The 13640-nt window shown below is 36.3% G+C and overlaps 1 protein-coding gene across 10 annotated transcripts in view; it reads right to left on the bottom strand.

Annotated features, from left to right (window-relative positions):
• Positions 1-13640, bottom strand: part of CTDP1 (CTD phosphatase subunit 1) — a 171952-nt gene that overhangs the window by 148740 nt on the left and 9572 nt on the right. For 8 of the 10 annotated variants that reach the window (XR_006278964.1, XM_043508248.1, XM_043508249.1 and 5 more), the window contains 3 exons: positions 9485-9578; positions 7506-7634; positions 2131-2281 (listed from right to left, as the gene is read on the bottom strand). Coding sequence is in view for 9 of the 10 variants with exons in the window: in XM_043508248.1 (XP_043364183.1) it covers positions 2131-2281; positions 7506-7634; positions 9485-9578 (374 nt within the window). In the remaining variant the exon portion in view is untranslated. Of the gene's footprint in view, positions 1-2130; positions 2282-7505; positions 7635-9484; positions 9579-10277; positions 10641-13640 lie in introns of those variants that run through there. The other 2 variants (XM_043508251.1, XM_043508250.1) reach the window with 2 other exon arrangements.

Genomic DNA, 13640 nt, shown 5'->3' with positions numbered 1-13640 from the left:
TTCCTCATTCCCTGAACAAACCAGAACCACACTCATCAGGAAAAGGGAGTATGTTAACATATAAACATTGTGTCCTGTGCTGTGCAATAAAGACAGTCCTTGTCCCCAAAATTTATAACCTTATAATGACATCGATAGCCTCTAAAGGGAGCTTCATCAAGTATATCAGTCACCAAATAACGAATGATATACAATCAATGGGGGAACAAGTCTTGTGGTTCTATCCCCCTGTCCTCCCCCCCCAAAAAAAATTGAAGGCACACCCTTCCCTTCTCTCCAGAAGTGAAGTTACTTTGATCCTCTAAATAAATCATTAGTTTCAGGTTACAGGAGTCTCTTGCAATCTTTAAGTACATCAAATTGCATCTTCAATGCCTTATTTGTATCAAAATTCTCTGTAAAATCCCCTATTTTGTAGTTTGTCATCTCTTGTAGTTTATCATCTGAGGTTATTATTTAACACTGGTATCTAGACAGGGCCCATAGGCCCTAATAAAAAACAGAGTCCCATTGTGCTTGACACTCTACAAACACACAAGACAATACAACAGGAGGGAAAGGAAAAGGATATGGATAACAGAAATAGGTACAATTTTACTCACTGACAACATTCACCGGACTGAGACACGGATTAACGTGTATTTTTATTTCTTCCACTGGGGTCACAAACTAATGAATTACTTAGCTGCTATTGACATGATCCTAACGGAATATTAGCAGAGTATTTTTAAAAGCAAAAACTAAGGAAATTAACAAAATACTACACTGAAACATGAGGTTCAGGAGGGGAAACAGCCAAGTTTACAGTTCAATCATGTACTGGTGGTTGTGTCATCAACTTGCACGTTAGGGTAATATGTCTAGCATTAACTTTCACTTATGTCTGTTGAAAAATGATAGTGTAGATTTCCTTTTTCTTTTAAATTAAAACATTTGAGAACAAGTTTTAATGAGATTGTGAGAGGCAAGATCTTGATGAGAAAGGATATGAAAACACTGAAATACAAAACGTTATTCTCTAATAAATGCCAATACTGAATCACAGCTCCAAGAGAAGGGCACAAACAGAACTACCATACAAGCACCTCTTTGAGGTCTCCATATAAGTACAGATTAATAAGACAGACTTTTCAGCTTGGAAAAGAGATGACTAAGGAGGGGGATATGATAGAGGTCTATAAAATCATGACTGGTGGAGAAAAATAAATAAGGAAATGTTATTTACTCCTTCTGATAACACAAGAACTAGGAGTCACCAAATCAAATTAATAGGTAGCAGGTTTAAAAACAAAAGTAGTATTTCTTCACACAATGCATAGTCAACTGGTGGAACTCTTTTCCACAGGATGTTGTGAAGGCCAAAACTATAAAAGGATTCAAAAAAAGAACTAGATAAATTCAGGGAGGATAGGTCCATCAATGGCTATTAGCCAGGATGGGCAGGGATGCTCTCCCTAGCCTCTGTTTGCCAGAAGCTGGGAATGGGCAAAAGGGGATGGATCACTTGACTATTAGCTATTCTGTTCATTCCGTCTGGGACACCTGGCATTGGTCACTGTCGGAAGACAGGATACTGGGCTAGATGGACCTTTCAACTGACCCAGTATGGGCGTTCTTATGTTCTCATGTCAGCTGATTGACATTAACAGTGATACTTCCATAGAAGGGAGACAAAAGATTTATGCCTCTCACTCCCTCTCCTGAAGGGAGTGTTGCTTTCAGACTGCCTGAGGAAGGCACAGGGTGAAACCCAGATACCTCATCGAATCCACACAGTAAGGACCTTCTTTAGATGCAAAGAGAGAAGAAAAGTTGTGGCTCATTTCCTAAAAAATAAACAGCAGGACTGTATTTAAGGAAAAGAGAAATTAGTACATGGACTGAAGTCCAAAAAAGTTAAGCATTCTGCTTATAGAACTCTATTCTTTATACTTAGACAAAATTTTCAATGCAAAATTTTAATTTGCGTTATTAATTTACAATTCTGGGTCTTCAATGGCATTATAGTTTGCACAGAATCTTCTTTAGAAGTATAGGTGGACAGAGACTTGGAAAAGAACAGAAAGTCAAAGTCACATCAAATCTTAAAGGCTGATACAACTCAAGTATTCCAAACAGCATGCTACTCACCTGCAATTGTATGTGCATAAAGTCTGCTACCAAAGGTAAAAACATGTAATTCATACAGCTTGGCAATCTTTTCTAGGAATTCCTTGCAATGAGGACGCAAACGAGTATGCAGCATAGGTTCACCTCGACCTAACTGGAAATGGAATATTCCCTAGAAGAGAACAAAATAACCGCACAGCAAGACTTGTAAAGTAATTACGTTTAGTACAAAAATAAACATGCCTAAAAGCACCTCCCTTTACCTCAGTTTTATTCGGAGATCCTACTTCAGCCCAATTAAGCTGAATAAGATTTTCATTTGGACATATATTTGACCCAAAGCATATTTTGGTTTTTATAAGGCAGAACACATTTTTGACTTGCAGTAATTGTTTACAATGTTAGAATATTGAAAGTTACCTAGGCCTTCAAAGGTTTGTTTACACAACAAATTTTATGAAAATATCTAATTACATTTCTTAAAGAGTTTGTTTTACTCTCAATGATGAGAGACAGTTTTACTACACACTGGGTTGAAAAATAAAACAAATTGCCAATTTGTGCTGAATGAAAAAAACTGTACCTATGAAAATGCATATAGCAGCTCAGGAAGGGATATACAGAAATGTCAAAGTAAGTTGAGCACTCATTTATGAACCCCCTGAATACTTGTTTTATAAACATGGATTTACCCAGACACAGACAGTCATTGAACTATGCAGGTCATTTATTTTATTTTGTTGTCACTGATCCCTCTCTGATGAGGGAAAACATTAAACAAGTATAACCATGTCAGGCATGTGAAAGTACAGGGTGGATAAAAATCAAAGATTTAAAAAATAAAAAGGTTTTATTTAAACTAGATTTTTTTGATAAGTTTTTTCCTCAAAAAGCATTTTATCTAAAGATAGTTTTAATTAAGATCATTATAGCTCAAAGATATCTCATCATGGAATAGGGATTATAAATTCTAATTCTATAGTATGAGACAATATATTCATGTAATGCTTAAAAAAACTTTTGTAAATGAGTTCCAATAGTTCATGGATTAGGAACCCAATCTTATGGGGTTCCAGGGGCTTCTGTATAGATTATTTAGGTTAATTTTTCTATCTACCCAGTGGGACTCAGTGCTCAGTCTAGAAGATACCATCAGAGATGCTTAGTTTTACAGTTCTCAAACTGTGGATTTGTGTCCCCAGAGATAACATGCTTGTTAACAGCAAAAATGTTTTAAAATAAATAAATAATAAATAGAGGTGAGAAATAACTGACCTTAAACTCTACTGTCCCTCTGCAAATTTGTGTACAGTCAATCCCTTACCTCTCACTAAAAGTGAAAAGTTTAAAAAAAGTTCAATGCATAGAATATTGTTGGGGGCGGAATAGATCTGGACAAGAAGAAGTCGTCTGGAGATAAATGTGAGAAGGGAGGGATAGGCAGTAGAAACAAAAGTGAAACAGTGTGAGCAGTGTATTCCAGAAGTCTTGAGGTCTTTCCGAGTGTAGCCTTCATTGATTTGATATCTACCATACCATTCTCACACTAGAAGAGAAAACCTATTATGACAGCAGGCCATAAAAGAGACCCAGTTTGGGAATATTTTAATGAAGTCCTTATACCTGTGGGTAAGACAGACATGCGTGCAAAATGCAAACAGTGCAACAAAGAAATGCAAGGCCTGGTTGCTCAAATGAAACAACAATGAAACGTGTTCATTTCATCATCTTCAACGCAGCTTCCTCCTGAGAATGAACATGCCTGAACTCTTAGGATCTTTATGTTGGTAAACTTTTTTATTTCATACTCCTTTCTTAAGGACTGCTTGTCTTCCTTCTGGACTATTCGTTGAATTCTCATGTTTGAGCAAAAAATATAGTTGTTACTCTATGGTACTATCATTTTAGATGCAGCGGTGATAAAAATAAATAGCTGAAATAGGCAGATCTTGCTTTTACAATTTCACCTTTAGTACTGGAGTGTCAGTGAATGCAATGAGTAATACTAAATGAGCAGTATGGTAATATTAAATAACTGCATTGACTTATTTTTTTGTTTAGGAGAATCCATCCTCAACATACAGGATTCTGAAGACTATCCACCTTCAAGACCACTATCATCTTCTATAGTTTCAGAGTTATCTGCCAATGATAGTGTTTCAATTGCATCATGTATGTCACATGACCACAGTATATCACCTGTAGCAAAAAGAAGAAAAAAACCCTCTATCATCCAGAAACAACCATTGATAAGTTTGTGATAAGAACCAGCGAATTACAAAAAGAGGTAACTGATGAAAAAAATTGCCCGGTTTGTTTATGCAACAAACTCCCCTTTCCATATGACTGAGAACGCACACTTCATTAACATGGTTCAGTCATTAAGATCAGGATACAGTCCACCCAACAGAGCAGATGTTGCAGGCAAATTGGTGGAAAAAGCGTATGAAAGAGAAATTGAGCAGTGTGCAAAAAGTCTAGAGAGTGAAATTGATAACCTAAGTCTTGATGGGTGGAGCAATGTCCACAATGATCCCGTTGAATGTGCTTGTGTGACAACAGAAGAAGGGAATGTCTTCCTTACAGAAACAATTGATACATCAGGAAATACACACACAGCAGAATACATATAAGAAGTAGCAATAAAAGCTATAACAAACTGTGAAACAAAAATTCAAACGTCTAGTATGCAGCTTGGTCACAGACAATGCTGAAAATGTATCCAAGATGAGAAGAAATTATTTATAAGAGAGTCCCAAGCTAACAACATACGGTTTCAGTGCTCATTTGATGCACCTCCTAGCCAAAGACTTCAGTGTGTCAGAAATAAAACGCTAATGTTGTTGAAATTACAAAATACTTCCGTAACACTTTGCGGCAGCTGAAAAAAGTGGGAGGAATCAAGCTAACTCTCCCCCAAGACGTGCGATGGAACTCAGTAGTGGATTGTTTTGAGCACTATATCAAGAACTGGCCTAATCTGATGACAGTTTGTGAACCAAATAGTGAAAAAATAGATGGTACCGTCACAGCCAAAGTTCTCAACATTGGGCTTACGAGAAATGTTGAACACATGCTGAATACCCTGAAGCCTGTTTCTGTAGCCTTGAACAAAATGCAGGGAAATAGCTGTTTTATTGCTGATGCTGTTGAAATCTGGAAGGAACTGAGTGAGATCTTGAGAGAGAAATATGCAAAGACAGAGTTAAATTACAAGCATTAAAAAAAAAGCACTATCTCTAGCTCATTTTCTTACAAATATTCTCAATACTCAGTACCAGGGTCAAACCTAAACTGCTGAAGAAGAGAGTAGGCTAGGACATGGATATCTAGCAATCATCCCTCCATAACACCAACTATAATAAACTTTAGAGCTAAGGGTGAACCATTCAAGAAATATATATTTGCTGATGATGTTTTAAAGAAAGTCACACCAGTGAACTGGTGGAAGTCACTTAAGCACTTGGATTTGGAGACTGTTGAAGTGATAACCTCACTTAACAGCAGTAGCTTCTTCTGCCGGTGTAGAAAGAATATTTTCTTCCTTTGGACTAATTTATTCCAAATTGAGAAATTGTTTGGGACCTGAAAAAGCAGGAAAGCTTGTTTTTCTTTTCCAGATTATGAACAAACAGGAAAATGAAGGTGAAGACGACTGAGTTAGCTGCAGAAGCCAATATTTTAAGTTTCTCATGTTGACCTGGCAGACATAGTCAATTTAAATTTTTGTTGTTTTTAAATATTCCATTTAACTAGTTTAGTTAACAATTTTAACAAAAACAAACCTGATTTTAAAAACCTTGAATGTTTAACTAAATTCAAAAATTCATATGCTTGTTTTGTTATAATATTATATGTTTGCTGTTGAAGAAAAAAAATCCAGAATACATGTTGCCAGTTTAGTTAAATAAAACAATTTAAATATCTGTCTGGTGATGTTCTCCTCTTAATACAGCATGGCAAGAAAATCCTCCAAATATTAATGATTAACCTGTTGAATTGTAGACAGTTCACCTCTCAATGACTTCAGGAATACCTACTTCAATTACCTTTGGTAAATGAAATAACCAATCATTCATTTTCCCGATATAGCTATAAAACTAATCTGAAAAGTTTTCAAAATAAATCACTTTAAAAATGTATCGTGTGTACCTTCTAAAAAGGAAACCTACATCTATCTCCGAGTTGTAAAGAATATGTATTAAGGTTATAACAACCAACAAGAATGCACTTTTATGTAGAAATTCATAACTAAATCGAGTCTTCCTGACTGGTGATTTAAATAATGATTTAAACCAAATCTACCCTGTGGAAGTGTGAATTTAAGTTACTCTATTTGTTTTAAGGTTTCCAACTAGGAAACATGAAAACAAACTGTAAATTTTCATCTGTACAGGTGCTTACCAACCTCTCTGAAAAGAAAACAACTTGACACTTATCTGAAGGAGCATAATAATACTTTTTTGCAAGCAAGAATAAAGACAGAGTTGGGAAATCACCTGGTGTTATCCTGAAAATCACTTCTAACAACACTCACTTAGAAGTGTCCTGTGCACTGTTTCTAGGTGGGAGGTCAGGGAAACAGAAAAAATGCTAAGGGGCAGCAGAGAGGATTTTTGGGGGGTAAATTAACTGTATCAGAATGTTTTACCTACTAGTTAGAAGTAACACGGGAACTATAAAAGACAAGATTGAAAAAAAGTCTATTTTTAGTAGTTTACTTTGTGTACAGTCATTTTCCTGTGAGAGAATCTTTCACGCAGCAAGGAGAGTCAGAAAAACATTAAATGTTATTGAAAAACCCATGGATTGGCAGACACACACAGATGGACATGTAGCATCCAAGGTACTTTTAACTCATTTTCTTAATTTTCAAGCTGAAGATACCCTACTAATTAAAAACCTAGAAGCTTAGATCAAAGATATATGGTAAGTTTAGTTTAACACAGTATGAGATGGGACAAAGTTAAAAATAAAATGAAAATTCATATTAGGTTAATTAAAAGACAGTCTGTTCAGCTATTTTTTTTTCCTAGTGCTGTAACCTGAAAAGACACACTGCATTAGCATGAAAACCAAGAATTAAAAATGACTAGCTTAGCTTTGTTGTACAAGCTGACAAACAAAGCACAGAATTATATAAATGACGGAAAGTAAATTAGTTACTTTAAAAATAATTTCAATTTAAACAATCAAGGTGTTTCATTCACTAACTAGTGACAAAAATTTTGAAATATGCTTTATAATCTTGTGTCCCTCATGTATTTTCACTTCTTGACTAGCTTTTCTCCTACATTTTAATGTACAGTCTTATAGAACTGTCACCTCATTAGAACTGAACAGAAAATTTCTCAAGCCATAGTAATCGCAAGAACATAATAGTAAATAATATTTACTTTATTAGACATTTGTTGGCAGTGCTGTTCTGTTGTATGGATTAACGTCTGGTCCAAATCTACCATCAGCACCAGCTTTCGGTTTCGGTGTAGTCGCTGCTGGTCTTCCCGCCCTAGTTGTTCAGCTTGCTATAATAAAGAGATTTACAGACTAAGCATAAATGAGACAAGTCAATTAAATTTTAAATAAATCAAATTTATGACTCATCAGAAGCCCAAATGCTCAGTAACTTCTGAGGAGATTTTGCCACCCACCCACTTTACTTTTGCTAGCTTTCCAGACATTTTTAAGTAAAAGGAACTGCATAATTTAGGTATAGAAAGCTGTCAAACACCGCTGCTCTAATATTAAAAGCAACCTATCTACAACATATATCAAGGCACCAAAAATCATTAAAGGCCAAGATTTTCAAAAGCAACTACTACTAGTTTTGATACACAACTTCAGATACCTTAGCAGAGCCTGATTTTCAGAAAGAGCTGAGCATTTTCAAAAAAAATCAGGTGCCTCAAACTGTGCATCCAAAAACTGAAAACCACTTCTAATAACGCTCCCTTCGGAGTGTTCTGTGTCTACAGAATAAAGTATCCAAGTTAAAAATAAATTAACCTCCTACATTTCAGTGAATTGTTCTATCATTAAATCCTACTGCCAAAGCTCTGTTGGTGTAAGAGATGAAAATATACAAGTTGCAAATGACAAAAAGAAGAAACAAATAAAGTCATATTTAGCTTGTGCTCCGAAATAGACAAGAAGTGCTAGAGGAAATAACTGATGTTCGTCAAATGAAACAAATCGGAGATTTTACAAATAATTTTAAGCTCTAAGATTTAAAATCAATGGCTAGTAAACAAATTTAACATTATGAAAAACCGTATTTGACTACATTTCTTTGAACTAAAAGAGATCCATTTGTTTTTCTCTTATACAAGTTTTAACATATTTACAAGTTGTTATAATTAAACACAAACTGGCCTTCAAATGTGTGTTATACTTGTATCTCCTTATTTAGATCAGATAGTTTACTGGAATGCTGGCTACCAGCCAGTTATGTATGCAAGTAATTTACATAAGTTACATTTGAGTTTTTAAAAGGCACAAATGGGAGTTGGGTCCCAACCACCCTTTGTGCCTTTGAAGAGCTCGGCCAAAATTGGCATCTTTTTAGACTCTTGAATCTTCCCCCAAACTATTTGTTTATAAGCTTTTAAAACTGAAAGAGGTAAGAGGAGGAAAAAGAGTACAAAGTAGAGGAGAAGGATAGAATGAAGAAGAAAAAGAGTTAGTATAAAAGAAAAAAAGGAAAGAAAGCTAGTAAAAAAAACAGAAATAGGAGAGTTTTTTTTTTTATTATATTTAAAATAATAAACTCCTTTTCCCAAAAAAGCCAGTGAGACAGGAACATTCCTGTTTATTTTAACATCTTCACTGCTCAGTTTTATTGCAATATTTAGGCCTCACAAGCTTTTCAAATACAAAGTTTATGTCAGATACTAAAACATTACTGAGGACAATGGGTCATTTCTCTTTCCTTCCCTTGAAATGCGGAGAAACTGGGTTTCAGAAATATTTCAGCCTTTGGAGGTTATTACAAGTGGTAAAAATAAGACTTTCACCAATTGCTTGTTTCTGAAAAGGCAGAAACATCTCCTGGAAAGCAGAATTCAAAGCTGCCATCATCACAAGGGCATCATAGCCTTGCAGTAAGTAACATTAAAATACTGCAGAATCAGATGCAATTGCTAATACATTTCTATAATCTATATCAGTACATGCTAACATTATTAGAAAGAACTAATTATTCAATACATGTCTATAGTGCAGACTTGCAGATCTTAGTTATATTTACTGAAATCTCAGCTTCCTTCTCAAAGTGAGGCCAATCCAATATTTTATATTAAATGGGCATCTCCCTTTGAGGAACCCCAGCTAAATGAAATCTCAAACTGTAGAATAAAAGTAGTGCGATTCAACTTGCCTCAGAGCTAACCATCAATTCTGGAACACTATGAACCATTGATACAGTTGCTGTGGATAATGGCACATTCTGTTTTCCATTCTTGCTTTGTAGCCTAATCAAATAGGGAAAAAAATAAAAAGTTTCAGTCAAGTACATTTCAGCTAACGATTTCCACCAATGAAAGTGGTTAATTATTAAAAACTGCAATGTCAAACCAGCCACTGTCAAAAATCATGATTTCATTTTAATATATTGATTCAGTATGATGCACCCTTTTTCAAAGGATCATTATAGCACCAATTTCTGAACAAAATGTATGAGAGAACCAAGAAGCTTGCTTATAATATCATGCAAGTATAACTATTTGCTGTAATTTTTGTTACTAGAACTCTTACGACTAATTTATAGAATATAAAGATGAACATCAGGATTAAGTTAAGTTTTATATCTGTTGCATTTTCTCTAATACACACATTTGAATACAAATTTAAAAGAACATCAGTAAAACAGTTTATTTGAATTTGAATGATTAACCTAGTGTTAATCAAAGATGAGATTAAACTTCTCTTCTCCAAATTAGCTGTTTGAAGTTACTTAAAACGACTGACTCCCTGAAGCACACAATGACTTGCATGCACATACTTGAGAATATGGGCAATGCTATTACATACCAATAGCAGCATGGCTGCATACTGATTCTTTCTACAAAGAATGTAAAGAACTACTGTACATGCTTTGCTTCTCTCTATAAGTACCTTCTACAGGACAGATTACAATGTGCAATTCTTCTCTGAAAACTCTGAAAACTCACCAAGGAGTGACACCACAAGGTAGCATATTGGTATCTTAACTTCTACATAAAATGGGTTAGTTTACAAGTAACTGCCAGCCTGGCAACCTCATCCTGAGATATCTATGTTAAGTTCCTTTATTTCTGGTTCATGCTTCACTACCCACAAGAGACTCAGCACACCAAATTTCACCCTGTCCTGTTTCAGAGTAGCAGTCGTGTTAGTCTGTATCTGCAAAAAGAAAAGTACTTGTGGCAACTTAGAGACTAACAAATTTATCTGTGTTTTCAATCAATGTTTCACAAGTGCCACTGAGGACAGAATCTGGTAATGCAACTAGAGCCAGAATTAAGTTCACTCTCCCATGAGCATCTAGTCTGTTAAGAACATAAAAGGAAAGAAAAAGGGTGGGGAGGAAATGTGTTTCACAAAAACAAACCTGTACATACACAGGAAACAGACCTTTTAAGACTCAAACCCAATTTAAGGGGTGATCCACAAAACAAGAGAAAACACTACTTTCCCCCTCATTTTTTACACACTAAACTGATGTAAGCAAGGGATCTTTAGAACAACAGAAGACGCAGCCAAGCTTAAGGTCTATAGCAGGGATCTCAAACTCAAATGACCACGAGGGCCACATGAGGACTAGTACATTGGCCTGAGGGCCACATCACTGACCCTTTCCACCCCTTTCATGAGGCCCCACCCTGACCCACCTCTTCCCACCCCTTCCCTGCCCCTATTCCAACCCCTTCCCTGCCTCTTCTCCACCTCCTCCCCTGAGTGCACGGCTCCCTGCTCCTCCCCCTCCCTCCTGAAAGCGCTAAGTGCTGCCAAACAGCTGTTTGGTAGCAGGAAGCGCCTGGAGGTTGGCAGAGGAGCAGGGATGCGGCATGCTGGGGAAGGGAGGGGGGGCAGCAGGTAAGGAAAGCTTGGTGGCCACATGAAATAACTCGGGGAGCTTGGCAGGCCACAGCAAATAACTCTGCGGGCCGCCCGCGTGTTTGAGACCCCTGGTCTACAGGGTTTGTGCAAGCTTCTCCATACAGCTCATATAATCCCATTGCATCATGACATGCAGCACCACCCAATATTCTACTAGTTGGTACATTATGAAAGAATTGCAAATGTTACATAATGCGAACAATAGTCAAAAAAAAAAACCCAAAAAACAAAAAACCTGCTTGACCCGTTTCATTGAGTCAAGTAGTATTTGAAAATACTATGATTTCCCAAAATCAAATGCAAGTTCATTATCTAGTCCCTTTACCCAATCTATAAAAGGCATTTCACCCTGTCTCTCCTTCCTCATTTCTTTGGTTCATATTCCAGTGTGCCTCCAATAGTTTATTCAAACAGATATCTAGTCTCTTCTCTAAAAATACATTAAAACTCATTTTAGGTTATTTATTGCACAAAAACATGAATTTAATGAAGAGACGCGTATCACTGATTGAGACACTTAACCAGGTATGGCAACGTGCTGGCTGTGCACCCATTTTTCAAATCAGGAAGAGTGGTGAATCTTTAAAGTTGCGTCTAGTGTAACTCTGACAAGCGTAATACAAAGTTTTCCCTGCAGTACTGTCATTTATCACTCCCAAGTTCAACCAAACCCAGAAAGCATTTTGAACAAAATAAACTGATAATGTATTTTCAAAGCGGTCCAGTACTTTATTGGGAACATAGGTGGCTGTCAAGGTTCCTTCCCCACTCTGAACTCTAGGGTACAAATGTGGGGACCTGCATGAAAGACTCCCTAAGCTTATTCTTACCAGCTTAGGTTAAAAATTTCCCCAAGGTACAAACTTTTACCTTTTGTCCTTGAACCTTATGCTTCCACCACCAAGCGTGTTAAACAAAGAACAGGGAAAAAGCCCACTTGGAAACGTCTTCCCCCCAAAATATCCCCCCAAGCCCTACACTCCCTTTCCTGGGGAAGGCTTGATCAAAATCTTCACCAATTTGCATAGGTGAACAGACCCAAACCCTTGGATCTTAAGAACAATGAAAAACCTCTCCAAAATCAGGAAGGGAAATATCTTACAGAGTAGTCAGATTCAAAACAGAGAATCCCTCTAGGCAAAACCTTAAGTTACAAAAAGACACAAAAACAGGAATATACATCCCATTCAGCACAACTTATTTTATCAGCCATTTAAACAAAACAGAATCTAATGCATATCTAACTAGATTGCTTACTAACTCTTTACAGGAGTTCTGACCTGCATTCCTGCTCTGGTCCCAGCAAAAGTATCACACAGACAGACAGATCCTTTGTGTGTCCCCCCAGCTTTGAAAGTAACTTGTCTCCTCATTGGTCATTTTGGTGAGGTGCCAGCGAGGTTATCCTAGCTTCTTAACCCTTTACAGGTGAAAGGGTTTTGCCTCTGGCCAGGATGAATTTTGTAGTTCTGTATACAGAAAGCTGGTTACCCTTCCCTTTATATTTATGACAATGACATTCACTATATAATCAGACTAGGTTAATCTGGAAAATATTAAAATTATTATATAAGGAGCTAAGGAAAATTATAGTAGCAGTGATGCTATAATTAGGATAGCACCCTCATTCTAAGGACCAGAAACAGGTAGATTTAATACTTGCTAAGCATTACAATACAGCTGTATTTGTTATTTTCCTATTTTATTAGATGCCTATTTTCTTTTACCAGATTAGTTATTTATTTGTCTTACAAGATTAATATTTATCTGCTTTAATTCATTAAAATTATACTACTACTACCTGGACTAAACATTTCTTTGTGTAGGATCATGGAGAGAGAGAGAGACTTCTGAGCAACGACTGCACCAAGTTATCAGATTTAATGTCTCCACAACTTCACTCAGGATTGTATCATTCCTCACATAGGACCACTTATTGTAAATATATGTGGTCAACAACCAGAAGATAACCAGCTGTTAGCGTGAACAATCAAAGAAGGAAATTAATTTCTGCACTAGACAAAGAACAAGCTCTCCTTTATTCACATCTTTTTGAAATAGAGAACACTAACTAGATCTCTGCAGTGTCAAATTTGTTACGCAGAACAGAAATTCAAACTTCAGTATTCTAGCCATTTATACTGGCTCAGTTTTATTTGAATTTATACTCTCATTATTGTGGGTTATTAGATTAAGGATTCTTTTGCGTGCAGTAGATCTTAAAGCAGTTCCTTTCAAATGAAATCATCATCAAGCGATATCTTTTGATAATTAACACACTGCATTAATACCCTTCTATAAAAAGGCACTTTAATGACTGCATTAGTCATGAGTAAGGCGACATGTCAGTTACGGAGATCACAGATTCAGTGATTTTGTGAGACCTCTGTGACTTCCTCAAAATTCCACTAATTCAGCTCCCATCACCTGGGGCT

The sequence above is a fragment of the Dermochelys coriacea genome, chromosome 2 (assembly GCF_009764565.3).
Source record: "Dermochelys coriacea isolate rDerCor1 chromosome 2, rDerCor1.pri.v4, whole genome shotgun sequence".
NCBI lineage: Eukaryota > Metazoa > Chordata > Testudines > Dermochelyidae > Dermochelys > Dermochelys coriacea.
Note: the sequence above shows the minus strand (reverse complement) of the source record. Positions and strands in the feature narration are given on the sequence as shown.